Source organism: Microcaecilia unicolor, chromosome 8 (assembly GCF_901765095.1).
Source record: "Microcaecilia unicolor chromosome 8, aMicUni1.1, whole genome shotgun sequence".
Taxonomy (NCBI): Eukaryota; Metazoa; Chordata; class Amphibia; order Gymnophiona; family Siphonopidae; genus Microcaecilia; species Microcaecilia unicolor.
This window is the reverse complement of record NC_044038.1, coordinates 52,475,401-52,501,596: the sequence shown is the minus strand read 5'-3', so window position 1 is coordinate 52,501,596 and position 26,196 is coordinate 52,475,401. Positions and strand designations below refer to the sequence as shown.

The 26,196-nt window shown below is 42.7% G+C and overlaps 1 protein-coding gene across 1 annotated transcript; it reads left to right on the top strand.

Moving 5' to 3' along the window:
- The first annotated feature begins 555 nt into the window (after positions 1 to 555).
- Positions 556 to 23,466, top strand: EME2 (essential meiotic structure-specific endonuclease subunit 2). The gene is made up of 8 exons (XM_030211422.1): positions 556 to 1,062; positions 2,200 to 2,336; positions 3,521 to 3,613; positions 3,795 to 3,916; positions 6,163 to 6,259; positions 7,337 to 7,452; positions 12,108 to 12,300; positions 22,233 to 23,466. The coding sequence occupies exons 1-8, from the start codon at positions 576 to 578 to the stop codon at positions 22,485 to 22,487; spliced, it is 1,500 nt and encodes a 499-aa protein (XP_030067282.1). The 5' UTR covers positions 556 to 575; the 3' UTR covers positions 22,488 to 23,466.
- Positions 23,467 to 26,196: the final 2,730 nt, after the last annotated feature.

Genomic DNA, 26,196 nt, shown 5'->3' with positions numbered 1-26,196 from the left:
ATGTACTGAAGTCTAGGTCTCCAAGTAAAGCCCCCGATTCTCGAGCAAATGCAGCATCTCACCGACAGGACGCCTGAAAACCTGCGGCAGAGCTTTGCAAGTCAGCGGTGGTTGAGTTTGGTAGGGCTGCTGAGGGTTTATTTTAATTATTCCTCGAAGTATCCTGGTCTTGAAGAATTCGGTTAGACTGTTTTTAAATTCTTCTCTTCCCCTGTCCCCTTTTTCTCTCCCTATATATGGAGAGGTTCTGCTGTACACCGCATATCTGATGAGAATTGTTTGCAGCAAAATATGTCCTGTGTTTTAGTATTTTTATAGGACATTAATGTATGTTCTTAAGTGTATAAGGGCTTTAAGGTTGTCGGAAAAATAAAGTGGTGCTAAGATGTCTTCATGGAATACTTACTGAAAGCAAAGTTTGAACAAATGTGTTCATTTGAAATTAAATATTAACCTCCTTTTCAGAGTAACCCTTGCTGCTCTTCTGTAAAACAAAACAAACAACCCTCAGGCCCCTTAAAAACAACCAAAATAAAAAATGAAATTAACATAAGATAAAACATTACAAAGCAATCATGGGGACAGAGTTCAAAGAGGAATTATGTTCTCCAGAATTTGACAGTAAAATCAGCAGATCTTTAAAGGGACGCATTAGACAGGTTACTGATTGGGAAGTTTCAGATTCTGAGCCAGAAAGTAATGCAGAATCATGTAAAAATGGAAGCGACGACCTGATAAATTTGATGCATAGTAGTCTGGGTTCTGAGACTTGTGACCTTGAAGAGAAAGTCATGCTGAATATTGGTGCCAAGGATAGTACTCTGGCTTTACCCATCTTGCCATCCGTGAGCCCAAAGAAAAGGCACAGAAAGAACAAAAGTCCAGAGGAGGTTGAGGCAGACCAAGCTAAAGCAAAAGAAAGGAAGCTTGAGAGGGAAAGCAAAAGGCTGCAACGAGAGCAGGAGAAAGTGGAGAAGCAGAGGCGGAAAGAAGTTGCAGAGGCTCTGAAGCTTCTTCGGCCAGACCAGTGTATGAAGTACCTGACCATCCATGTGGACCCAGGTGGGCAGTAGTATCTGAACTTTGCTAAATTTTATTTATTTGGATTTTGCTCATACCTTTTTCAGTAGTAGCTCAAGATGTGTTACACTCAGGTACACTGGGCTCACAATCTGAGGCAATGGAGGGTTAAGTGACTTGCCCAAGCTCAGAAGGAGCAGCGGTGGGAATGGATTTGAACTGGCCACCTCTGGATGTGAAGACTGGTACTCTAACCACTAGTCTACCCCTGAACTCTGGTGTATATTAGTATTTTAAATAAACATGCTAAATAAAACTATTACCTTAAGGAATACACAAGTTTTAGCAAATCTAATTTACGTAAATTCATGTTACTGTATAAAGACTTAGGGGTCCTTTTAGTGAAATTAGTTAAAATCCGGGCTTAATGTCCTGTAATGCAGTGAAGTTTGGGTTTGTTGTAAGGCTATAATGCAACATTCAAATTTCAACAAAGTGGTATTTTAAAATTATTTGTTGATTTGATTTTACAAGAAGAAATCCATACATGTGGAGTTATAGTGTGAAATACTGAAAAATTAACCACTCAGTATTCAGCCAGTGGTTTTTTTAAATGCTGACTGCTATGAGCAGAATTAGCCCCTGATAGCCAGTGCTGGGCTGTGTCTTGGTGCTGGCATTGAATATCAGCAGAGACAAACAAAAAAGTGAGGTGGAACCCAAGAGGATATCAAACAGTCTTTATTGGTACAGCTGTACCAATAAAGATTGTTTGATATCCTCCTGGGTTCCACCTCACTTTTTTTGTTTGTCTCTGCTGATATTTAATGCCAGCACCAAGCCCACCCACCTCTCAGCCAAGGAGCTATAGAAAGCCACCCCACTGGGTTAGAGTCCAACATGGTCCAAGAAAGTAAGTGTCAAGCAGAGCAATGAGAAGTAAAAGGGTCCCAAATGACTTCCCATTTGTGTATCTGGTGCCTACGCTGCATTTCACAAATATACCACAGTTTGTTGAGCCACTTCACCAGTGGAGGAACAGATTGTTGGCACCAGGACAGATTTAGAAATAACTTATTTAATTTATTTCATTAATACAAAGATCAGAGTAGATATTTTCCCTCATCTCAGAGTGGCTGCTGTTTCTCAGTTCTGCTACACTCATCTCTTTATCACCAGGAATTCTGGAAGATGCTGGGTCAGATGTATTGATGGAGATGCTGAATTCATTGGAATGTAAATATTACATAGAGCCACAACTGGTTCCACACAGCATCACATGGAGGAGAGAGATGCCATCCAGTTGGCTATTTGTGGTGAGTATTAAATCCCACTCATTTCTGCCTGTGACACTGCACTCTCCACACTCCCTCTCCCCCACCCTGCATCCCAGCCCCCACAAGCACAAAAGAGCCTGAATCCCAAACAGCTTGACTAAGGGCCATGTTTACTAAGCATTTTTCTCATAGATGCAAAGTGGAGGAAAACAGTAGTAAACATGCTCTTAGATTGCTTAAGCCCTATTTCACTGTGCTCTAGGATTTGTCCTTTATTTCAGGCAGGATCCTAGCACACATGGAGTGGCTGCTGCAGGCTGAACAGCTCTGGCTGTACTCGCCACAAGTGGCCATATGCAAAAACTTCTAGTGTCTCTCAACTTACTGTGGGCTCCAAGATAAAGTTTCCTTCCTTCCCCTGCTGCCTAAAACTTGCTCTAACTGCAGAAGGGGCTACCTTGGCTGCTCAGTAAAACTGTGCCACTCACACATGTGGGTTCTTTTTTTTAAAAAGAAGATGCTGAGTCATGCCTGGGGGTGGGCTCTCAAGGTCCCGCTTCCATAACATAGCAACATAGTAGATGACGGCAGAAAAAGACCTGCACGGTCCATCCAGTCTGCCCAACAAGATAAACTCATATGTGCTACTTTTTGTGTATACCCTACTTTGATTTGTACCTGTCCTCTTCAGGGTACAGACCGTATATATAAGTAGGTGAAGGGAGACCGAGGCACATATAGCCAGACCTTGATGGGATTGAATAGTGGCAGTGTGGGGAATCTGGCACAACTGGGTGTAATAGCCTGGAACTAAATGGAGTGGCCTAACCAGTCCAAGTCGTGCATCAACCATCTCGCTCTCTCTTTTAATGGTCAGTGCGGGAGACCCAATTACTACTCCAACTCCCCCAGACCTAGCCAACCAGACCAGTCACCAGTTGCACAGTATGCTTTACCAACCATCTGCTGGAGGCTGAGAAATACTGACTCATGGGAGACTGCACAGAATCATTATAAGATAAATTCAGTGGTTGTCTGTTTCCATCTACTGGCAGGAGAAGGCATACCGATGCATCTGGACTGGTCTGCTGAAACAATAGGGATGTCTCAGCAAAACCTTTGCTTTCTTATCATTACCTTACTTTAATGATGTTGGTAGAATGGCCAGTACCTGTCTTGGCAAAATTGTTGGGTCATTACCTTTGACATGTTCTATTCCATAGACCAACGTGGATGTGAAAGTTGGTAAGGAAGATGAGATGCTAGTGCTGATGGAGCCCGAGGACTTTCTTAGGAACATCTTTTTATTAACACAGGTAACCTGGCACTGCAGCATAGTGGGATGCTAGCACTGGAAGACTTGGCTTTGTTTAAAAACCACCTTACATTTCTTTAAATTAAAGGAGTCGCTGTCTCTTCTTGCATGTTAACTTAGTAATCTTTCTGTTTCATATGTTTTCTACACTATTCTGAACACTCTCCATCGTTTGAGATCAGAGTTCAAGCAGTGATCTGACAGAGAAGAAGTGTGATCTACCTCCTGGTTTCACTTTTGCCATTCCAGATGGACATCATAAGAAGCTGTGCTTAACAGTCATTGGGCTGGACGCATACCACTGGTAGCTATAATGTCCGTGTGGGTTTAAGCTTGTGCTGAATGAACAGAGGTGATATATTTTGCAGGGGTGTACAACCAGCATTGGAGAACTTTCAGCGAGCAGCAGTCTGCTTTTAGGCATGGGGGTGCAGAAATGTAGTGTTTGGTCAGTAAATGTGTATGTCGGTGGGAAGGGAAGAATAATGAAATGAGAGAAAACAGGATAAATCAAGATGAATACAGTTCAGCTCTGTAGCATAAAGGATGCATTCATTAGCAATAGCATTAACAGTGTACCTACCTCTTCCTTCATATTATTTACAGTTGTTATAGCATACGTTTCTGGGTTTTGCCTTTTCGGCTCCTGCTGATGCTGTCTCTACTTAGTAATAGCCTGGATCCTGCAGCTATTGAGGGGTAAGAAATGCTTATTCCCCACATACAGTGTTGCCAAACAGGCAAATCAACCAAGCAGTATTAACAGGTAGGTGGAAATCGTTAGGTAAAGTGTAAGAAGGGCACCTTTATATTCCTCTCTAGGGAGAATATTTACCAAACTAGGTTAGTTGATGCAGGTTTTAATGCATGTCAAAAAACGGGATACAGTAAACTATACCTTAAGAGATGTTTACTGTATCCCAAGGTGGCAAATAATCCGTTGCTCTGGATTAACAGCTAAGCTGCCTTCTCCTGTGATGGAACAACCCCAACATTTACTGTGGAGGTTTTTCATGTATCACAGGCCAAGTTTTACAGTAATACATGCTAACTGGAAAATGTTAATGTAGTTTAATAGGCTCCTAGGTGTTATGTGGAACAAAGAGGTAATAAAATACCCTTCCTGCAACTTGGCAGAGCCTAGGAAAAAGTCTACCATGCTGAAAAGGGACATTTACAGCTGTGTAGATAGCAAGATAATATTGTGCTATGCACATGTCAGTGACAAAAAAAATTGAGAAAAAAATGTATTTCCTCTTTGGTCTTTAGGTTTTCTCCTTCTTTGGCCACTAGACTAACCAATATTTTAAGATTGGCCATCAGCATAAGACCCAGAACATATGACTGACCAGCTGGCAGTTCCATGGCAGTGTACTGTGCCATGTAAAAGCTACCCAGTTTGGTTCCCTGTGTTACCTGGTACTGGGAATGGTCAGATGCAAAGAAGGGAGTATTGGTTATCAGTCAGTTATGACACCTCATGGTAGATTTCAGAGCTTGGCATTGCAAGATTCCCCCCATCCGAAGGACTATCACTGCATGACTGGACTAGGTAGAAAACACATGAAAAATTCCTGAGTAGTTGCAAATGACAGCTCCTGATGCTGAATCCCAGCAATGGTTCCAATAGAGCTGAAAGCTCAAAAGAGCAGGAGGAGAATGCTGACTGTAAAAGACTTATTTTCAGAATCTGCAACCAAATTTTGTCACTCAAGTTTCATCCAAAATGGAAACTAAACAAAGCCACTCTGCACCTCCTCCCTCCCTCCGAACAGAAGCAGCTCACCTCTGAGGCTCCCCCACACCCCTAGGCTTACCTTAAAAGCATTGGTAGTGCAGTGGGGGCAGGAGCAATCTGCACTTAACAACAGAACCGGCAAGGGCAGGGGCAATATGGCTGTTGGGACTTCAAGCGGCAGTCTCGTGAGACTTGTTGCTGGAGGTTGTGGCAGCCATGTTGAGATTGGAGCCAGCATGGATAGGCAATCAGTCCTTATGCAGGTTCCAATCTGAACATGGCTGCCACGACTTCTGGCGGCAGTCTTCTGCATCCAGAAGTCGCGGCAGCCATGTTGATAACAGAGCCAGCAGGAGCGAGTGTGGATCGCTCCTGCCCCCACTGCAACACCAATGCTTTTATGGTAAGCCTGGAGATAGGGGATCTGGTCGTATGGGGAGGGTGGGGATCTGTGAGGGCCTTGTTTTTGTTTGGGGGACATTGGACTGTGGACTGGAGCTGTTCTGATTGGGGGGGAGGGGAGAGGGAGGGCGCAGGGGCTGCACAAGAGTTTTGGTTTCCGCTGAAAATATACTTGTATTTTTGGTCAAAACTGAAAAAGGACTGAATTAGGATTTCTGGCCAGTTTGGCCACCAAAACCAAAATTCGGTCGACCTCTATTTCAGACTTCTGGTTTTGTCTTTGGAGAATATCCATTAATATATAGTAGCAGTATAAAGCTGTGACTGACGTTCAGAAAATGTCAAGACTGTACTGAGAAACTGTTGAAATGCTGCTTTCGAATAATTTCCTCTTTCTTGCTTTCGCTTAGGCAGAGTTTGCATAGATCAGAGGATCAGAATAAAGATGGAGATTCTAGTGCAGAGCACATCTCAAAGAATCCTGTCACACAGCAGCAGATAGAGGAGGTGAGTGGGAAAACTAGAAAGGGAAATAAGAGTACATCCTAGCAAGGGGGTAACCTAGACAAGGATGATGCTGAAAACGGGAGGAACTGCTGTTTTGTTCAGGTTTTGGGTATATGGATCACTCTTCAGCAGAGATGGATCCCTGCCCAGGCCCAGGGACCCAAAGGTCTGGGGGGTCTTTCTCATTATCAAGGTGTGCTTTGTGCAGCAGCTTACATATACAAGTCTGGTGGTTGTGTTTTTCAGGAACGTGATAAATCTATAAACTCTCACTGATTTTTACCATACTCGTGTCAATACCCTATAACAGTAATTTGATCAAGCAAAGTATTTTCTGTTCTTCCATCTGCCAATATCTGTTTCGTATTCTATGCAATGCAGCCTACTTCTGCTTACATCATTTATCTCATTCTCATTGACATTTTTGTCACAACAGGGCCTAATTAACTCTATATTGGGCCCTAGGCAAACATATATTTATGGGCTTCCAGCCCTACCATGGGCCCTCCCCAGATTTACTTCTTTTTTCACCACTGCCCTCCCCCCTGCATTTCATCTCTATAAATAGCATGGAAAAGTGCAGAGTCTAGCTGTGGGTATGATAGCAGTAATAGTTTGTGAGTGACCACTTTTCAGGGACCCCAGTATTCCACTGAATGGAAGGGGTTTCCAGGAACACCCCTTGGTCACTGCCCTTCCTTCCTCCTGTCACTTTTTCTCCTTATGTTTTCTATTGTTCTTGCATACCCCCCTTTCTGCCTTGTCCTCACTATCCCTTCTATGTCCTCTTTTCCTTCTTGTCTTTCCTTGCAAGGGATTGGGCATCAGGATGAAGACAAGTGAGTTGAGCGTGGGGGTCATAAAGGTTCAGTTTGAATCCTTCTCATTTTAAGAATGAGATTAGCTGTTACCAGGAGTCCCTACCTCTTGCTTCACTTCATAAAGGAATGAGTGGCCTGAGATGCTAATCTAGTGTGACTGGGGGAAGTTTGGGAACATAAGTGACCCAGAGCAGCTGTAAAGGGCTTGGGGAACTTTCTTGCAACATAGTTGATACCTGTTGATTCTTGTTCTCAGGCACTGGTGATGCTGCAGCTTTGGAGTGACACAAATGTTTTGTTCCTGGACAGTTGGCAAGAGTTTGGGCAGCATATCTGTGCTATGACTAAGGCAATAGCACAGCGCCCCTACAAGTGAGTCCACACATTTTGCCTTACAAATATAAAGAGCCTGAACGGAAGCTTACAAACGTGTACATCTGCTATCATAACTGCTGTTACAGGCTGGTCCCTCCAGGTCACAAGGGACCAGCTGTATCTTTCCTTTTGCACAGATGAGGCAAAACACTAGTGTACTAGTTACATGCTTTATTTACACTTTAAGTGGATGCTTCACCATAGGCTTCTAATTAGCAACAGTGCACCACTAAATTACAGCCCTCTTACCCAACTTATTTCAACATGCAATTACAAGGAGGCAATTAAGTTCCCTAATTACAGCTATTCTGGTCTTCCATGATCCAGGCTACAGCCAGTAGGCTTTAATATTCCACTAACCACCCCTAAGGCTGATGCAGAAAACTACCATGAGTCTAACTGCACAGTTTCGATGGGTTGCATGTGCACATTGCTGGCTAAGCAATGCCGAGGGGGTTTGAGATTGAGTTTTAACTTGCGTGGAAGACAGGGGCACACACAGCACTGAAATGTATGGTAATGAGGCTGTTGAGTATTCTGTTGCAATGTACAGAAGGAAATAATAGCTTTTGATGCATGTACAAGATGAGAAATTTTTTGCTAGGTCTGGGGCAGCGTAGAAAGGTTGCCTCAGAGGATTTCATGCACTTTTTGTGATTTTAAAATGCCTCGGTTTTGTGTTTTGTCCAGCCAGGAACAGTATCTGCAACTTTAAATCAAAGATGGGAGGTAACAGCAATAATATATTTACATCTGAACAAAAATGAAAGTGCAAGCGCACATCTGTGGCAAATTTCATGTTCAAGAAATATTTTCATGGCTAATATTTATGTGCAGAACAACAGCCACAGATATATGCTGGCACGTTCATTTTCTTTAGACATGTGCACATGATGCTGCACTTGCCCCTGAACCTTTGTATGCATGTGTGCATCTCCTGATTAGTGCACGAGTTCTTTGTGCATAAAATTTGCATTGCATTAGCTTTCTGAATGGCATGGTTTTAAGCTCCTGGTAGAAGCCAAGTGCTCAGCCATCTCTGGACCATTCTCTGTTACTATCCCATCTCTTCTCACTTGGCCTACCTGAATCCATTCTGTCCTGGTTTTCTTAGTTTCTCTCTAATCGTTCTTACAGTCGTCACCCCCACATCGAAATCTTCCTCTTGCCCACTCTCCTTCGGGGTTCCTCAGGGTTCTGTTGTCTCACTTCTGCTCTTCAATCTGTTCCTAAGCCCTCTGGCAAATGTTATCCAGTCTACAGGTGTTTCAATTTTTATGCTGATGACATTTTACTGTTGTTTCCCACTAACTCATGTAATCCCTCACTCCTGTCACTTCAGAACTACATGGAACTTGTCTCAAGATGGCTCGCTGATCATAGACTTGTACTCAATAAAGACAAAACTCTAGCTTGCTGGTTTACTTGGGGTCTGTCTGCTCCACCTGGTCCTCTTAACATCTTTGCCTCCTCCATTCAATCAGTAGACTCCTTCCACTACCTAGGAATTATTTTCGACTCCTGTCTTATGTTCGTGCCCCAAGTCACCAACGTCTGCAAAGGTAGGGTTCTTTGTCCTTCGACAGCTCCATGTAGTTCGTCATTACTTCAGATCCTCTGTTTTCCATTCACTGATCTTTGCTCTTCTAACCACAAGACTGGCCTACTGTAATATTGTTTACTTTGGTTGTACCCAGACTACTATTAAGATTGCAATCCTTGCAGAACACAGCTATCCTCTTACTATGCCATTCTCGCTGCCATGATCACGTTTCCCCCCATTTTCAGTATCACTGGTTTCCCAACAATCAGCGCATCATTTTCAAATTGCTGACACCTTCAAAGCCCATAAGGCTTGGCCTTCCACAATATCTTTCTTCCCTCACCATCCCATATCACCTGCCTGTCTCCTCAACTCACTGAACGACCATCGCCTGGTCTTATCCGCCCCCATGTTTGCTCAGTTAGAGTCCACTAGACATCACACCTTCTTTTTTGCAGCACCCTCATTGAAATTCACTCCCTTTACACATTCGCACAGACCTCTCCTTCAAGAACTTTAAAGCAGGATTAATGGCCTGGCTTTTCACCCAGGTCTTTGGCTCAACCCAGTGCATAGCTACTCTGGATTAGACACTGTTTCGCCACTTCATTCTCTAGGCTTGGAGTTACCATATGGCTCCAGAAAAAGGAGGACAGATTGAGTCAGTCTGGGTTTTACTTCCATTGCTCTCAATGAAAGCAAAACCCGGACTGGATCAATGTGTCCTTCTTTTTCTGGAGCCATATGGTAACCCTACCTAGGCTACTCTTTCCTCCCTTTTCCTTTGTTCCCCCATCTTGCTCTTTGCACCTCTTCATTTCCACTCTCTCCTTTTTCTTATGTGTGGTTAATTTTCTGTATGCTTGCTATCCTTTCCTATCAAATATTGTAGTTCCTTTCTAGCCTCGTCTTTGGCCGTTTTCAAGTCCAAACTTAAAGCCCACCTCTTTACCACTGCTTTTGACTCCTAACCACTACTCACTTGCCCTGTCCTTTTATCCTCACCTCTTTATTCCCTTATCCTTATTGTTCTGTCTGTTTACCTGTCTTATGTAGATTGTAAGCTCTTTGAGCAGGGACTGTCTTTTTGTGTATGGTGTACAGTGCTGCATATGCCTTGTAGCGCTATAGAAATGATAAGTAGTAGTAGTATTTTTCTGAAGATTTTGGACCTAATGTAAACTGCCAAGATCTGCCAGTTAGTCGTGGTGGTATATCAAATTTCAATAAACTATAAACTGTAGCTGTGTGACTTTCTGCATATCCCCCTCCCCCCCCCCCCCCCCCCAACCTGTCAGCATCTCATTTGTTAACTGCATCTCTTGGCTGCTCTGTCTCTGAATATCAGACTTTAGCCTCTCAATATTAATCTATTAGGAGGATGTTTCACCCTGGGCCCCTAGTCAGTAACGTTCTCAGCCAACATACAAGTCTTTTAGCACAAATTTAATTTAGGGTAAAAAGGAAAACAGTCCAACCATGGAAATCTATGTATATAAACTCTCCAACTCATAGAAAGGTCACCAGTCTTTCCCTCGGAGTAGAGCTACATCCCATCTCAAATCAATTGTAGCTTACATATCTGAGATCAAAGTCGCATAGCAAATAGCAAGCACAGCATAGATGCCCTTGGGTAGCACCTCCAAAAGCCGTCTTGGCGCGCAGTATAAAGCAAGAGTAGTACTCATCCATTGTAAATGACAGAAGATTATAATACTCCAGAGGAACAGAGTCACTAGCAATATGGTCCAGCATGTAGCACTGTCCCCAAATCCATGTGATTGAATCTAACAGCAAGCCAGTATATAGTATTCAACCTTGGGGAGGAGACGAGCCACCCTCTCCTGCCTCAATCCGCTCAAGCAGACTCTGTGCTTCCAATCCTGTGTTGCATAGTTGCGTGGTGCCATTATAAGTGACCCGCAGTTTAGCAGGGTACAATAATGCAAAACGTATATTGAGGTGGAATAGCTTTGTGATGCTACATGCATAGAATAATCTTGAAAATAAAGTATGTGCTTGTTCTCATATTGGATTTTCCCAAGGCAATTTAATAATGGTCTATGGACTTTTCCTTTAGGAAGCCGTCCAGACCCTTTTTAAACCCCCGCTAAGCTAACCGCCTTTACCACCTTCCCTGGCAACGAATTCCAGTGAACGTTGCGTGAAGAAAAATTTTCTCCGATTCGTAATAAATTTACTACTTTGTAGCTTCATCGCATGCCCCCTGGTATTTTTGGAAAAAGTAAACAAATGATTCACGTCCACCCGTTCTACTCCACTAATTAAATTGTACACCTGTATCATATCTCCCCTTAGCCGTCTCTTCTCCAAGCTGTGAAGAGCCCTAGACGCTTCAGCCTTTCCTCATAGGGAAGTTGTCCCATCCCCTTTATCATTTTTGTTGCCCTTCTCTGTACCTTTTCTAATTCCACTATATCTTTTTTGAGATGTGGTGACCAGAATTGAACACAATATTCGAGGTGCAGTTGCACCATGGACCGACACAAAAGCATTATAATGTCCTCACTTTTGTTTTCCATTTCTAATAATACCTAAAATTCTACTTGCTTTCTTAGCTGCCGCAGCACACTGAGCAGGACATTTCAACGTAACATCAACAACGACGCCAAGATCCCTAACGTGGAACCTTCCATTACGTAGCTATAGTTTAGGTTCCTCTTGCCCACATGCAATCACTTTGCACTTGCTCACATTAAACGTCATCTGCCAGAGGAGTGTCTGCAGGAGGTGGGGGGGGGGGGGGTGTTTCTGAGGAGTGTCTAGAAGGCATGGGGGAGCCACTGTTAGCTCACAGGTCTTGCATTAAAGAATAGTGCTGTAGGATATAATCAGAATCACAACAGAGTGTTTTACCTCTCTGTAGAGCATTATGAAATGATTAGTTCTTAAACCCAGTCAGCTGCAAGAAGGTTGAACACATAAGTAATATCTGCCCTCAGCAGGAGACTGACATTGAGATGTGTGCAGAGGGCATTTGAGTAGGATTCATCTCCTCCAGTACTGAATTGACTTTAAATTAAGCAGATTGATTAGATTTAGTCTGCTCTGTAGTCATTTGTTCCCCCCCCCCCCTTTTTTTTTCCAGGAAGCACTCTGAAAACCATAAATTTTCCTTTTGCACCACGGATGGTGGCTGGTCCAGTGGTATACGGGTGAAGAAAGATGGCACAGGGCTGCAGCAGGTGTGGAAAAGGCAAATAGAGCAGTTTAATAGAGTCAGCCCTGCAATGGCAGCTGCTGTATCCTCTGCCTACCCTTCACCACATCTCCTCCTACAGGTCAGACTCCTTTCATTTCATTTACTGCCAAAGTCTCTGTAGCTGCGCTAAAGTGCAAGGAGAATGGGGAATAGCACTAAGAAAGATTTATTGTGACTAAGTGAAGTAATAACAGGAAGAATGTGAGCAACAAAGCTGATAGGGTTCTCCTACTACTCAGAGAGTTTCAAATTCAATTAAGGATCCCCCAACAAATTCCAGATGGAAAACTGGGTGTAGTACTGTTTCTACAGGTGCTGAGCTTTCACACCTAGTTTAGCCACATTAGTTCTATGTATATGAGTGTCAAGCCTCTTAAGACTTGTTAACTGTAAAGTCTCAATATCTTGAAGTATAACCTTGGCACACCAGTACACACCTGAAGTCTCTTTATTTTCTGAAGTTTCCTTTATTGAATAAACACAGATAATTTATTTGTTGCATTTGTACCTCACATTTTCACACCTATTTGCAGGCTCAATGTGGCTTGCATAGCACCGTAATGGTGTTCACCAAGTCAGTTGATAACAGATACAAGGTTAAATTGTGGTCTAATGAGGTAGGTGTGTGTCAGACACCATGAGGGTCAAAGGGAATGTAAATTGTTTATTGTCTTGTACGATCATTGGTTATGCAGTGTTGCTGGGTATAGTGATTTACGGTGGATCGGTGGGGTAGGCCTTTTTGAAGAGGTTGGTTTTTAGTGATTTCCTGGTTTAAATGTTCATGGATTGTTTTCACAGCTTTTGGGAGTCCATTCCATAGTTGTGCGCTTATGTAGGAGAAGCAGGATGCATAAGTTGTTTTGTATTTAAGTCCTTTGCAATTTGGGTAATGTAGGTTTAGATATGATCGTGATAATCTGTTTCTGGCTGGTAGATCTATTAGGTCTGCCATGTATGCTGGGACTATGCCGTAGATAATTTTGTGGGTCAGGGTGCAGATTTTGAAGATGATCCTTTCTTTGATTGGGAGCCAGTGCAGTTTTTCTCGGAGGGGTTTGGCACTTTCGAATCGTATTTTACCAAATATTAGCCTGGCGGTATGGAGTTTTTTTTGTGAGTTATTCTTTGCATCCCGCGTAGATTCCGTTGCAGTAATCTACATGGCTTAGGACCATTGATTGTATTAGGTTTCGAAAAATTGGTCTCGGGAAGAAAGGCTTTAATCGTTTTGAGTTTCCACATTGCGTAGAACATTTTCTTTATTACGGAGTTTACTTGGCTCTCAAGGGTAAGGTTGCGGTCAATTATTTTAGGCTGTCTGAGATAGCGAGGGTATGTCCCGGGGTGTTTATGGTTGTGGGTTTGTACTTGTTATATTGGGATAAGAGGATGAGGCAGTGTGTTTTTTCAGTTTCAGTTGGAATGAGTTTGTCCAAGACTCCATGATGTTCATGCTGCCATTGATCTCTTTGGTTATTTCTGTTAGGTCATGTCTGAAGGGAATGTAGATTGTTACGTCATCTGCATAGATGTATGGGTTAAGTCCTCGATTGGATAGGGACTTTGCCAGCGGGATCCTTGGTGATAGTGGTGATCCTTGGGGTACTCCGCAGGCTGCTTTCCACGGTGGTGATGTGTTTGAATTTGATTTTACTTGGTATGTCCTGGTGGTTAGAAAACCCTTAATCCAATTAAGTACGTTTCCATCGATTCCAAAGTGGCCAAGGAGTCTTAGTAGTATGTTGTGGTTTACCATGTTGAATGCGCTCGACATGTTGAATTGGAGGAGGAGTATGCTTTTTACCTGTGGCTATTTCCTGTTTGAATTTCGCCAGGAGAGTGACTAGGACAGTTTCAGTACTGGGTTGAGGGAGGAATCCTGATTGTGAATCGTGTAGTATTGAGAACGTGTCCATGTATTCCGTGAGCTGTTTGGTCACCAAACTTTCCGTCAGTTTGACTACTAGTGGGATAGATGCCACTGGGCGGTAATTGGTGAGGTTGTTTGTGTTTTTCTTAGTGTCTTTTGGTATTGGGGTGAGTAGGATGTTACCATATTCCTTGGGGAAGAGACCTTTTTGCAGCATGAAGTTAAGGTGGGATGTGAGGTCTGCTATGAAGCGATCGGGTGTGGATTTAAGTAGATGACTGGGACATATATCCAGTTTGCAGTGGGTGTTGGCGAACCTTTGAGTTGCTTGTGTAACTGATTCAATGGTGAGGAGGGTAAATGTTGTCCAGATACAGTCAGCTGGGTATCCACCAGGGGTTAGAACCAGGTCGTTGATGAAGTTTTCGATGTCGGTGTTATGCTGAGGAAGTGTGCTGCATAATTTTATTATTTTTTTGTTGAAGTATCTAACAAGTTTGTCTGCGGGTGGGATGTCTGTGTTGGTTGTGGTGATAGGGGTGGTGTCTAGTAACTTATTTACGATTTGGAATAGTTTCTTCAGATCTTTGTAGTCCAGTCCTATTTTACTACTACTACTATTTAGCATTTCTATAGTGCTACAAGGCATACGCAGCGCTGCACAAACATAGAAGAAAGACAGTCCCTTCTCAAAGAGCTTACAATCTAATAGTTTTGAAGTATGATCTTTTGGTTTGTCTTAGTGCATATTTGTATTTTCTATGTATTTGTTTCCATGTATTGAGTGTATGTTCATCTTTTGTTTTTTCCATGCATGTTCAAGTTTTCTGGTTTGTGTTTTGAGTTTTTTAAATTAGTCATTGAACCATGGTATCGAGTTTTGTCTTCTTGAGATTCTTGTCTTTAAGGGTGCTATTTTGTTTAGTATGCTTCTGCATCTATCCTCCCAGTGTTTGAGGTAATGTATGGAATCCATTTGTGTTGTCCAGTCGTTGTCGTATATCAGTTGCTAGAATATTTTTGCTCACATTTTTACTCACAGTCAGATGTTCAGAAGTGTTGCCCCAGGGCACAGAGACTCCGTAATTCTGAGAGCTGTATCAGTGGTTGGAGGTAGAAATCTGAAGAGAGGCAGCTTTATTGCAGAGATGAGAAAATAGTTGAACAGGTAGAAGTAGCTCAGAGCTGGGTGACTGAAGAGTGCAATATCTCATTAGGAAGATATATTCAAGGTAAAAAACTGTTGCAAGGAGTTCAGCAGGACAAGTGCTGTCTGAAGCAAGATGGAGAATGCCTCATGGAGAGAGAGAGAGGCTAAGAAGGGCTCACACAGGCCCAGGGAGGAGGGGGTAAATAGACCATGGGGACAGAGCCTGCCATCAGGTAGCAAGGGTGTTCCTAGAAGACAACCCTCGATTGGAGGCAAAGGTCATACCTGGCTGACCTGTCAGGACAGAGATAGTAAGAATGACCAGGAAATGATAGGTAGACAAAGGAGCCAAGCTTGGCTGAGAAAGAGAAGAAGTCTGGGCAGCACCACAAACCAATAGCAACAGTTCTTATACAGACAGGCAAGTGTGGCTGCATTGCCTGTGAACTACATTACACACAATGCATTGCTCATGTATCTTTGCAGTGAGAACTGCAGCAATGAAAATCTTTAGAAGTGAGAATAACAGTAAAAGCATTAATCACATTTTAGGGTCACATTATAAACTAGTGCAAGGCTGTCAGAGGACAGAACAATGAGCTCTGCATGAGAGAGATCCTGGCAAGCAGAAAGCTTGTCTCAGTGTTAAATGAATAGCATTACTGTTTTTTTAATACAAACTAACAAAGACAGTGTATAGCTCTTGGCAAACATCACATAGTAGTGAAGATCAGAACAGTGGAGAGCAATGCACACTAGACCACAGATCCAAGGTATCTAAACTTACCAGCATCTCCGTATTTATCTATATACTACTAGCTGACTCAGATTACATAAAAATTTTATCACTACAATACTCTAAGATTATCTCTGGAGAACATTTGACTCCAGTTATTGAAGGTACAACTGCATGCAACAGCACATGATGTGTAAATCTGCAGTCCATAAGATGGTGGACCACTGTGTATAAGTCCTAAGATGCCTGCCTTTCTCTCTGTGGAGCAGGGTTTCCCCAACTCTGTAAAACAGCAAGATAAGGTCCTCAGGAGTTCAGACAGCAATCCAGCATAAGTTCTTATCTAATATTCCTCTTGTAAGCACAGCAACAGGGAGGAGTGAATAATGGGACAGAAGCCCTAGGACTATCATGTGCAAGATTTGCAGGAACAAGTAAAGCCAGATGTTGTTTTTAGATAAGGGGGGCTACCAGCTGAGACAGCAGACGTGAGAATGGTCAGGTACACACAGTTAGATAAAGGTATAAAAGGAATGGTTTGTTACTATAGAAACAGGAACTTTGCTAGCACAGAGTAGTGCTTTGCTTCCGGGCTGGTAGCTCCTCACACAGGAAGAAAAAGAGACTCTTTTGCATGTACTACTTATGAATTATAATTGTCAAAACAGCAATTAGATGTCTATTTTCCTATTTGTAATAAATAAGCTTCTATGATAAATTTATGATTGGCTAATGGTGTATCTCTTCCTTTGATCTTTAGTCCAAATTAGTTTATCCGGGGGAATAAGCACCTGAATGTTTATCCTTGCATTTTGCAGCCTGTCTGATAAGGAGCACAGGTATAGGGCTAAACAATGAAGATAGACTCCTTTCTCTAGGGTCAAAAGAGCCACAGGCAGCTCCTACAACACTGTTAGCCTCACTTCTGGAGGTTCATTTTGCAGCAGCCAACACTGGTATATCTAGACTAGACATAGAACATGAACTCATAGGTGTCGAATGGGGGAGGAGGGCATCCCCCCCCCCACCCAAAAAAAATCTGGAGGGAGCAGGAGGAGCACAACAGGCTCTTCCCACTCCCACCCAATACCCCCCTGCCACATCTACCACTGCTGCTGCTGCTTGTCCCAAGGCAGGATCCGCAACCCAGATCGGGCCCAACTTGTTTTTGCAGTTTGATGATACCAGAGGTGACATAGATGGATATCTAACTGCCTTTGAAAAAATTTGCCCCCTCAATGAGATCCCTTAGAAAGACTGGGTGCGCTGTCTGGGAGGAAAGCTCACTGGTAAAGCACTTGAGGCATTTCAAGGACTGTTCATGGAGAAGTGCTCCCAGTTTGAGAGGTGCACAAAGCTTTGTTGAACCGTTATGCCATTATCCCTGAGACATACAGACTAAAGGTCCAGGCTTTGCAAAAGGGGGTGGAATATACAGCGAGTTTATGATTCAGCTAAGATACCAGCAGCAACTGGGAAATAAAGGCAGCCAGGGCCCTAAGCCAAATATTCCTGCAACCTCAGAGACTGTCAGCAAACCCTCTAGTGCTCCCCAAAAACCTAAAGACTTTAGGCATGAACATCCTTGTTACCAGTGTGGGCGTACAGAACATTTCAAAGCGGATTGCCCGGATAATCCCAAGCCTGCACTAAAGAGCATTCCAGTTCCTTCACCTAAGCTGGTGGCTTTCGTGGGTGGCTCCATTACCACGAAGGAGACCCACACAGTTGCCACAGCACAAAGAGTTACTGGCCATTCATTAAGCAAGGAAGCAAGATGGATTTCTACAACACTACAGCACCCCAGTAACTGTGAATCAGACCCAAGTACCTGGGCTTGTGGACACTGGCTCTAGCATGACTTTAACGACCAGAGCTAGTGCCGGAAGATGCTATTCTACCAGGGTGCACTGCAGAAGTAGTGCTAGTCAGTGGATCCAGAGAGACTGTACCCATTGCTCGAGTATTCCTGGACTGGGGTACTAAGCCTGGATACAGAGAAGTAGGCAGAATGAAAAACATGCCAGTACCTATATTGTGTGGGACTGACATGGGTCCACCCTTGATAACGGAGTCAGCATTTGGTGACCTGTAGTCAGGCTAGGGCGGCCTAACAAACATAGCAGCATAGATCACGTCTCCAGTTCCAGATACTGAGCCAGTCCAGGTGGGACCAGCTGACCAAGAGACAGGAGGAGGCGATCCAGTACTTCTAGCAGCAGCCAGTTCCAGAGGTGACCGGGGCCATGAGTATGGAACAGCCTGACTTAACTGACACACCTATTGATCAGACTGATGACCCTGATTTGTCAGAGTCACCAGTAGAGACCCTTCCAGATATGGATACTGATATAGGACAGAGACATGCTTTTCAGGAAGCACAGCGCTCTGACCCTGACCTAGAAGCCCTGAGATAGAGGGCTGGGAAACCAATCAGTGAGACTTGTAAAGATCGTCTCCTACGGAAAGGGGGCTTGTTGTACAGAGAGACTGATCCTGTTGATCCTAATCGGCCCTGGACAGCAGTGCCCAGGGTATACAGAGAACAACTTTGCACACGACATTTCACTAGCAGGACATTTGGGGGGGGGGGGGGGTGACGCGCACTAGACTGACCCAGAACTTCTATTGACCGGGAGTATCTCGAGCTGTAGCTGTCAAACCTGTGATGCATGTCAAAGAGTGGGTAAGACCTAAGATCACCCCTGAGCTCCCCTGAAACCTTTACCAATTATCAGTGAGCCCTTTGAGAGAATAGCGGGGCCTCTAGCTGTCCCTAGCAGGACTGGGAAAAGATATATATCGACAGCGGTGGACTTTGCTACTAGATATCCTGAAGCGATAGCCTTATCTTCCATAGAATCAGAGAAAATTGCTACTGCCCTGCTGGAAATATTTTCCTGCAAATAGGTGGGAAAATGTGGGATACAAATGCTACAAATAAATACTCTCAGACCAAGGGACACAGTTTATGTCTGAGTTGATCCAGAATCTGTACTTACCACACCATTTCACCCTGAAACTAATGGGTTGGTGAAGAGATTGAATAGTACATTAAAATACATGTTAAAGACATTCGTAGAAACAGGAGACCGTGACTGGGAGAAATACATGCCCTACCTACTGTTTGCATACAGAAAAGTGCCTCAGGAGTCTACAGGGTTCTCCCCATTTGAGTTGCTTTATTGCTGGAGGGTGAGAGGGCCTCTTGACCTAATAAGAGAACATTGGGAGGGGAAAGGTGATACCTCTGACACTTCAGTAATTCAATACATAGTTAATATGCAGCAGAGATTAGAAGAACTTGTGGGCTTTGTCAGAGATAACTTCCAGGCAGCCTAGACTAAGCAAAAGACCTGGTATGATCAAAAGGACCGGAATAGAGAGTTTAACGAGGGCTAGCAGGTACTTGTTTTAGTCCCAGTTTATCAGAATAAACTTCAAGCTAATTGGGTGGGACCTTACAATGTCATAAGGGGCCTGAATGATACAAGCTATGTTATATCTATGGACTCTCAAGACAAAAAGCAGTGTACCTTTCATGTAAATATGTTAAAAGCCTATGCAAATCGTACAGCTTTGTTGCTAGCAGTGTGCGGCCTACAAGAAGAGTGTCAGGATAGTGAGCCCATACCTGACCTCCTAGCAGAGTCATTGCCAGAGGTATCTGATACAGAAGAGAGACTATTTACATGTACAGACTGTGAAAAAGCTTTCAGTCAAAAGGGGGAATTAGAACAACAGGAACCATGTACAAAGGACACACATTTTACATGCTCTAAGTATGAGAAAGATTTCAGAATGAAAAAGGAGCTAATGTAGCACCTGCAAAATAGTAAAGAAACTGGATTATATACAAGTATAGAATATGAGAAAAGCTGTATCAGTAAAGCAAACATTACAGAATATCAGAAAAAAACACTGATAACAGAATATCTTCATGTTCTGGTTAAGACTGTAGCTTCAACCAGGAAGAAAGCTCGACAAGAAAAGCAAACTTTCACCGAAGAGAGAACCCAGTTTCAAGTACGGAGCATAAGAAAAGTTTCAGTTGCCAGAAATTATTGTCAAAGCAGCAGAGAATCCATTCAGGGAACAAACCGTTTGCATGCACTGAATGCAGAAAAAGTTTTACTTATAAATTACAGCTAACAAAGCACCACAGAATACGCTCGGGAGTAAAACCATTCACATGTGCTGAGTTTGGTAAAAGCTTCTGTTGGAAGATACTCCTCACTATTCACAAATTGAAGCATACAGGATTAAAACTGTTAGCGTGTACTGAGTGTTCTAAAAACTTCTGTTATAAGTACTGGAAGGGCAATGAACATGGCAAAGCTGATGGCCTCTCCAGGAAGGAAAAGCCAGAACCGCCCTGACACTGAACTATTGAGACCCGATCAGCAGTCTATGGAGGCCGCAGTCTGTGGTCTCTCTTAAGTGGGGAGGTGTGAAGAAAGAGTGTTAAGCCTGTAAAATGTATTGGATATTTTCCTGTCTTAAATATTTCTGAAGTGTATTTCTCCTATTTGGCCAGCACATGGTGCATGTTTATGCTTAAAGCTGTTACAGAGGACTGACTTCTCTTTCGTTTAGTTGGCACACAGATAATAGGAAGTGCCTGTAGTGATGTAACCAGTTTTTATTTGGAACTTCACTGTTCTGGGCTCTGATTGGCCTGGAGTTTTGAAATTACCCAGCAGTGGCTGTCTGTTGCTTCAGTTTCAGCCTGGGAGAAGAGAGAGAGAGAGATCTCTTTGCTGAAGCTCTGTGAACAGATATATGCCCTGATCTCCCCAGGTACTTTCATGGAAGTGTGCAAGTGTTTAGTTAGTGTTATAATTGATCTATATTTCAGTTACCTGTTATCATTTGCCAATTGTACTATTTTGTTCCACTGTTCAATATTTTTTAAGTGAATAAACATAATTGTTTGTTCGTCCTGTTTGGACTGATAAAGAATCCTGGTGGTTTGTGTGTTGGGTCTGCGAGTGCTTTCTGAGAACTATGGGACCAGTGGGAGTGTGGCTCCAGTAACCTAGAAATCACTGGGGACAACTGGAGAGCAGGAGACTCGCCCAGAGGCAGTTGTGACCTAGTCGGTAGGAGGAGGGTGCTAGTGTAGAGCACAAGCGGCAGGTGCAGGCGGACCTGAGCTGTGCTGGGGATAGACCCTCTAAGTGGCCGCGGAGTAACCCCAGGCGGGTGGCTAGGCGTTTTGTGGCACAGAGTATTAGGGGTCTTGCTTGATTCTTCACTCACCTTCTCTTCCCATATTAATCAGCTATGGAAGAAATCACTAGTCAAAATGAGACAACTACATCTAGTCAGACCATTCTTCGACCAAAAAGCCTTCACACTACTAGTCCAAATGTTAGTCCTACCTCACTTGGATTACTGTAATGTTCTATCTCTTGGTATTGTGTCAATATCAGAAAAAAAAATGCAAATCTTACAGAATACAGCTGCAAGACTAATATACCGATTGAATAGATATATTAGTGTTTCAACTCATCTAAACTGCACTGGCTTCCCATAGCAGAAAGACTCAGGTTCAAAGCTGCTTGTTTAGTTTTTCAAATCTTACAGGGTTTCACCTTTGAACTGCTAAGACTGCTTCGCTATATCTGGTCCAGTCTAACAGACGGAAACAACTAATGCTAGCATCACCATTTCAAAAGACAATTTGAAATCAGAAGATTTTCAGCTCTCTATTCCCTGTACTTGGAGTCAAAATATGGAACTCTACCTATTCCCATCAGAACAGAAAACAGCTACCTCAGCTTCAGGAAAATGCTAAAAACCTTTCTCTTCCCAAAGACTGCCCCATAATCCATCATGACTTATACTTCCTAGTATCATCCCTTATCTTTTCCTTTAATGCTTTTAGTCTCATGTATTACACCAATTGTCTCTGTTTCTCATACTTCACACTAACACTATCTGCTTTTGTCTCACCTAGAATGTAAACCGCACTGAGCCCTGGAAAGGGGATATTAGCGGTATACAAGAATTGAATTATTTTATCCATTCACTAATTTGATGCCACTATATTAGTCACTGATTAAGGTATGTTTGGAACCTAAGAACTGTGTAGGAATATAGCTTATGGACAAGATTATTTTTTGCACAGGGGGAAAAGTACAGGTGCTCATTCTTGCTTCTTTCTTAGTGCTGTACCATGTATGGCAGAGGTAGAGCCTTTCTTCTTGCTTTATATTGTGTATAACACTGTCTTCTGTGTCTCTCCAGGCTTACGAGAAATGCAGTACAGAACAGGAGCGCCTGAACTTACTCTCTGACCTACAGATCAGAGCAGTCAGCAGCACAGAGAGAGTTCATAGCTATGGCCCAGCAGTTACTGAGAAAAAACAGCTAGAGGATGAGGAACAGCCTCTAGTCATGGAGTGCCACAGAGCACGACGCATTGGCCCAGACCTTTCCCGACGTGTGTATTGCTTAATGACATCCCGAAATCCGGATCTTGTTTTGGACCTGAATTCCTAACATTGGGTTTTGTAAAAAAAGAGAATGAACGCATATTAGGAAATCTAAATTAAGGCTTAATTTATCAAGGGGAGTGAATGTCCCTTTTTCTGTGGCTAAAGGAATGACAACTAGCTATATTTTTTAAACTGCAATGCCAATTTTCACATTCCAGAACAAGTCATGGGTTGGTCCTGTGGCTTAGGCTACAGTGCAGTAAGCCCAGGTTCAATTGTGCTGGTTGAAGAGGCCAGCATGGCTTGACCACATGAAGGCAATGTGCTCACGTTCAGTGTGAAAAAGATAATAGCTGTACTTTCTCACTCTCTTAATCATGTTGCATTTAAAAAGAGGCTCACTGGGAATCTCTCTGACCTTCAAGGGCTGGTAATGATAAAAAATGAGAGTAAAAGGGCCAGCCCACATCAGTGATTCCTGGTTGTTCACAGAGTTGGGTCTTCCTCACTCCAGATTGGCTGAGGAATGTTATGGATGCAGTATTTACAGCCTAGAGGTGGGATGAAGTCATTGTGATCATTAAAGGTGGCTGGCTTTAGAGATAATGATAGAGGGTTTCCTGTACCAGCATTAGTGCAGTGCTGCAATATCTAGAGAAGGAACAGAGAGAAAATCTGTTACAACGAGGGGGGGGGGGGGGAGGTGGTGGTTCTGACTGAAGGCTTATGTTGGCAGAATCCTAGTTGAGCTGGAAGCAAAAGGAAATACTACCAAGTGAAAAGAGTAAAAATAATAAATGAAGACAAACTGAACAGAAAAATCCTCTTTTTTTTTTCCCTCCAATGTTCAGGTTAATTTACTACAGGAACAACTGATGGGTAGACAAAAGGTTTTACTTCATATTTATACAAAATCATTTATAATTCTTTAATTCCTTTGAACCCTTCATGTTTATTGTGCTCAAAGCAAATTGCCTTTCACTCCAAGAATCCAAGTGCTCTCCAGTGTGTTTTTTCTAGCAAAAAAAAAGTGCTGGTACTCAAATGCTTGGCCACCCTTCAGGGGTGGGGTGATCACAGAGGGACTCATCCCACAATAGCCAGGCCCCCTGCAACCTTTCACAGAATCTATGTCAAGGCAGAATTGGTGTGTAGAGCCTGAACTCTTGGGGACAATGGGTCAATTTTAGAAGACAATGGAAAAGGTGCCAGTACCCCCAAGTTCCCCCTCAAAAAAAAAAAGCCCTGCTGCTCTCTAACCAGTCTGTGCAGAGCCGTCAGGTCTCATTCTGTGAAGTAGTTTGACACACCTCTATATCAGGCTGCTCACAGGGATTGCTAGGACCACAGCTTCACAAACTACACAAAGTCTCAGTCCATCTTTTATTTGATATGATGGGGTAATTTCATAAAGCATGTTTTAAACATGTTACATGCTGCTTATAAAATTATACAGGAGTAAATTGTGTAAAAAAAAAAATCAGACAATGAAAGATAGCATCTACATTTATGTTAAATAGATGTGAATGCTCCTTAGCACAGTGATGGATATATGTACACAGTAGAATACACACACTTGCACCTGCCTTGGAGGAGGAATAAATGTGTGTGAGAGCATTTGTGCACGATGGTGATAGTTCTGGGTGCCGATTATATAAAAGCAGACAGATGTCTATGTTGCCTTTATAAAGTAAGTGTCCTTTGGGAAATCTTTATAGGTGCCCCCTCATAAAATATTTTATTAAAAATAGCACCTTTACAATAGACCAACGGTTTAAAATAATAATAAAATAACCTAACTGGAAAGGAACTACAACCAGATAGAAAAGGAAGGAACTAAAGAGGAGTAAAGGAACAGCTGAAGAGATCTAACTACACTGGGCTGAAACCAGGATGCCCATGCCACTGAGAAATATCAGAAAAAGGCCTTGATAAACAGGGGCATTTTCAGGTCCCTCTTAAACTGTTGGTAAAAGGTGCTCAACACGGAATGTAAACGGGAGAGAGGAGCTAAGAAAGAAGGCAGAATGACGGGTTGTTTGAAGTCTGGAATGAGCTATTGTGGGGATATCCAATTGATAACTGCTGGAAGAATGCAATTACCCCCACTATCAAGCTTTCCATGTGTACTTTAAATAGTAGCTGTATCCTGTGTCCTAGCGTTTGTGGGCTTAGGGAGGCATTTTCTCCCGGATTCTATATATGGTGCTCAAATTTTGGCACAGATCCAAGCTGAACATGCAGACAAATTTGGTTTAACAAACAGTTAACTATCAATTAATTGACCTTATACTCAGTTATTGAATTGGCACTAATTTAGTTTTGTTCATGCATTTGCTTGAATGCTATTCTATCAGACTCGGTGCCTAAATCCTGTAGTGTGTAACTCAATAGGGGTCAGCAGTGTGCTATAAAGTTAAACATAGTTTTATAGAATAGCACTATTTTCACACCAAAATGCCATGAGTTGGGCCCTGCCTACACCAGCTGAAAAGCAGTTCTAAGCACCGTTCTATAAAAGGTACTCATCCCAGAATGCCTTTTATAGACTAGTGCTTAGTGCCAATTTTTGAGGACCACTTATAGAATTTCTCCCTTTACCTACAGTCACAATACTAAAATCAGTATGACTCCATACGACTGATGTAGTTTGCAAAATTGTTATCTAGATTTAGACAATAACTGCTTGTTTAATCCTCCTTTGAAGTGGTTGCATGATTTTTCAGTCTCATGGGGTAAGGACTTCAGCATAGCAGTGCCTGGCTGATGTTTGCTAAGACTGTAGAAAGGATTGAGCCTTATTTATTTTAAAATTTATATACCATTTACACGCAAGTGGTTTACAAAATGCCATTTTTGTAAAGATTCCAGCCTGGTCCTCTTCCATACAAGCAGTTCTCTTCATCAGTTATGCTTCAGGCCCCAGTGACCGTATTATCATTTGCTCAGACTGTCTCTATCACTACTGGAGGAAGAAACAAGCATCTGGGTTATAGTGATTTTCCATTATATTTTCTGCTGATTACGCAAATTGAAAGCAATTCTATAATCAATACCCTAGTGCAACTTGCATGTGTCGTTGGTGCTTCTAAGTAGTGGTGATGTGTATACACACTAGACACTATTTTTAAGGTGGTGCCAAAATGTTGTATCACATAACAGTGGGGGGGAAGGGGAGGGGAGGGGAGGAAGTGTACATGTGTGGTGACACACCCAACATACAGCATGCTATCATGCCTAACATTTGGTAAACCAAAGTGTCCATAACAGCATAGACACGCATAAGTGTGGTTATAGAATCACTCTATTGTGTGTTAGCTAGGGCTGTCCAAAGAGAAAAGGGTTTTATTCCCCCCCCCCCCCTTTTTTTTCCACAATCTGCACTTTTTCATTTTTCAAATTTGTTTTAATACAAATTTCAAGATGTGCATTATAACTTTTTAGTGCACATTAATCTTAATACTTGTTAAACTGCTTAAAGCACACACTACTTTTTTTTTTTAAAAAGATATAGTAACAAAACAAAAATGCAACAATGAATGCCCAGCCTAGGGTCGATACAGGTTTAACAAATTAAATTACTCATCTTTGTTTTCTACCTAAAAAGAACCTGCTGATTGTAAAACATAAGTTGTTTTTTTAAGGCTGATCTCGCTGCTATCCCTGAGCGAGCTGTCCTTGGTAAGAAGCAGAGCAGGTGGGGGGGGGGGGGGGGGGGGGGAGAGAGGTCCCATGCCCTTATGTCTAACATCAAATCCTTACCCATGGGAGTG

Bases quoted from the DNA above. Each gene is read 5' to 3' on its own strand.
- EME2 (XM_030211422.1), top strand. From the start codon at position 576: ATGGGGACAGAGTTCAAAGAGGAATTATGTTCTCCAGAATTTGACAGT. The intron at 3,917-6,162 runs GTAGCTATAATG...GCTTTCGCTTAG, and splicing joins GGGCTGGACGCATACCACTG to GCAGAGTTTGCATAGATCAG. The intron at 6,260-7,336 runs GTGAGTGGGAAA...TCTTGTTCTCAG, and splicing joins CACAGCAGCAGATAGAGGAG to GCACTGGTGATGCTGCAGCT.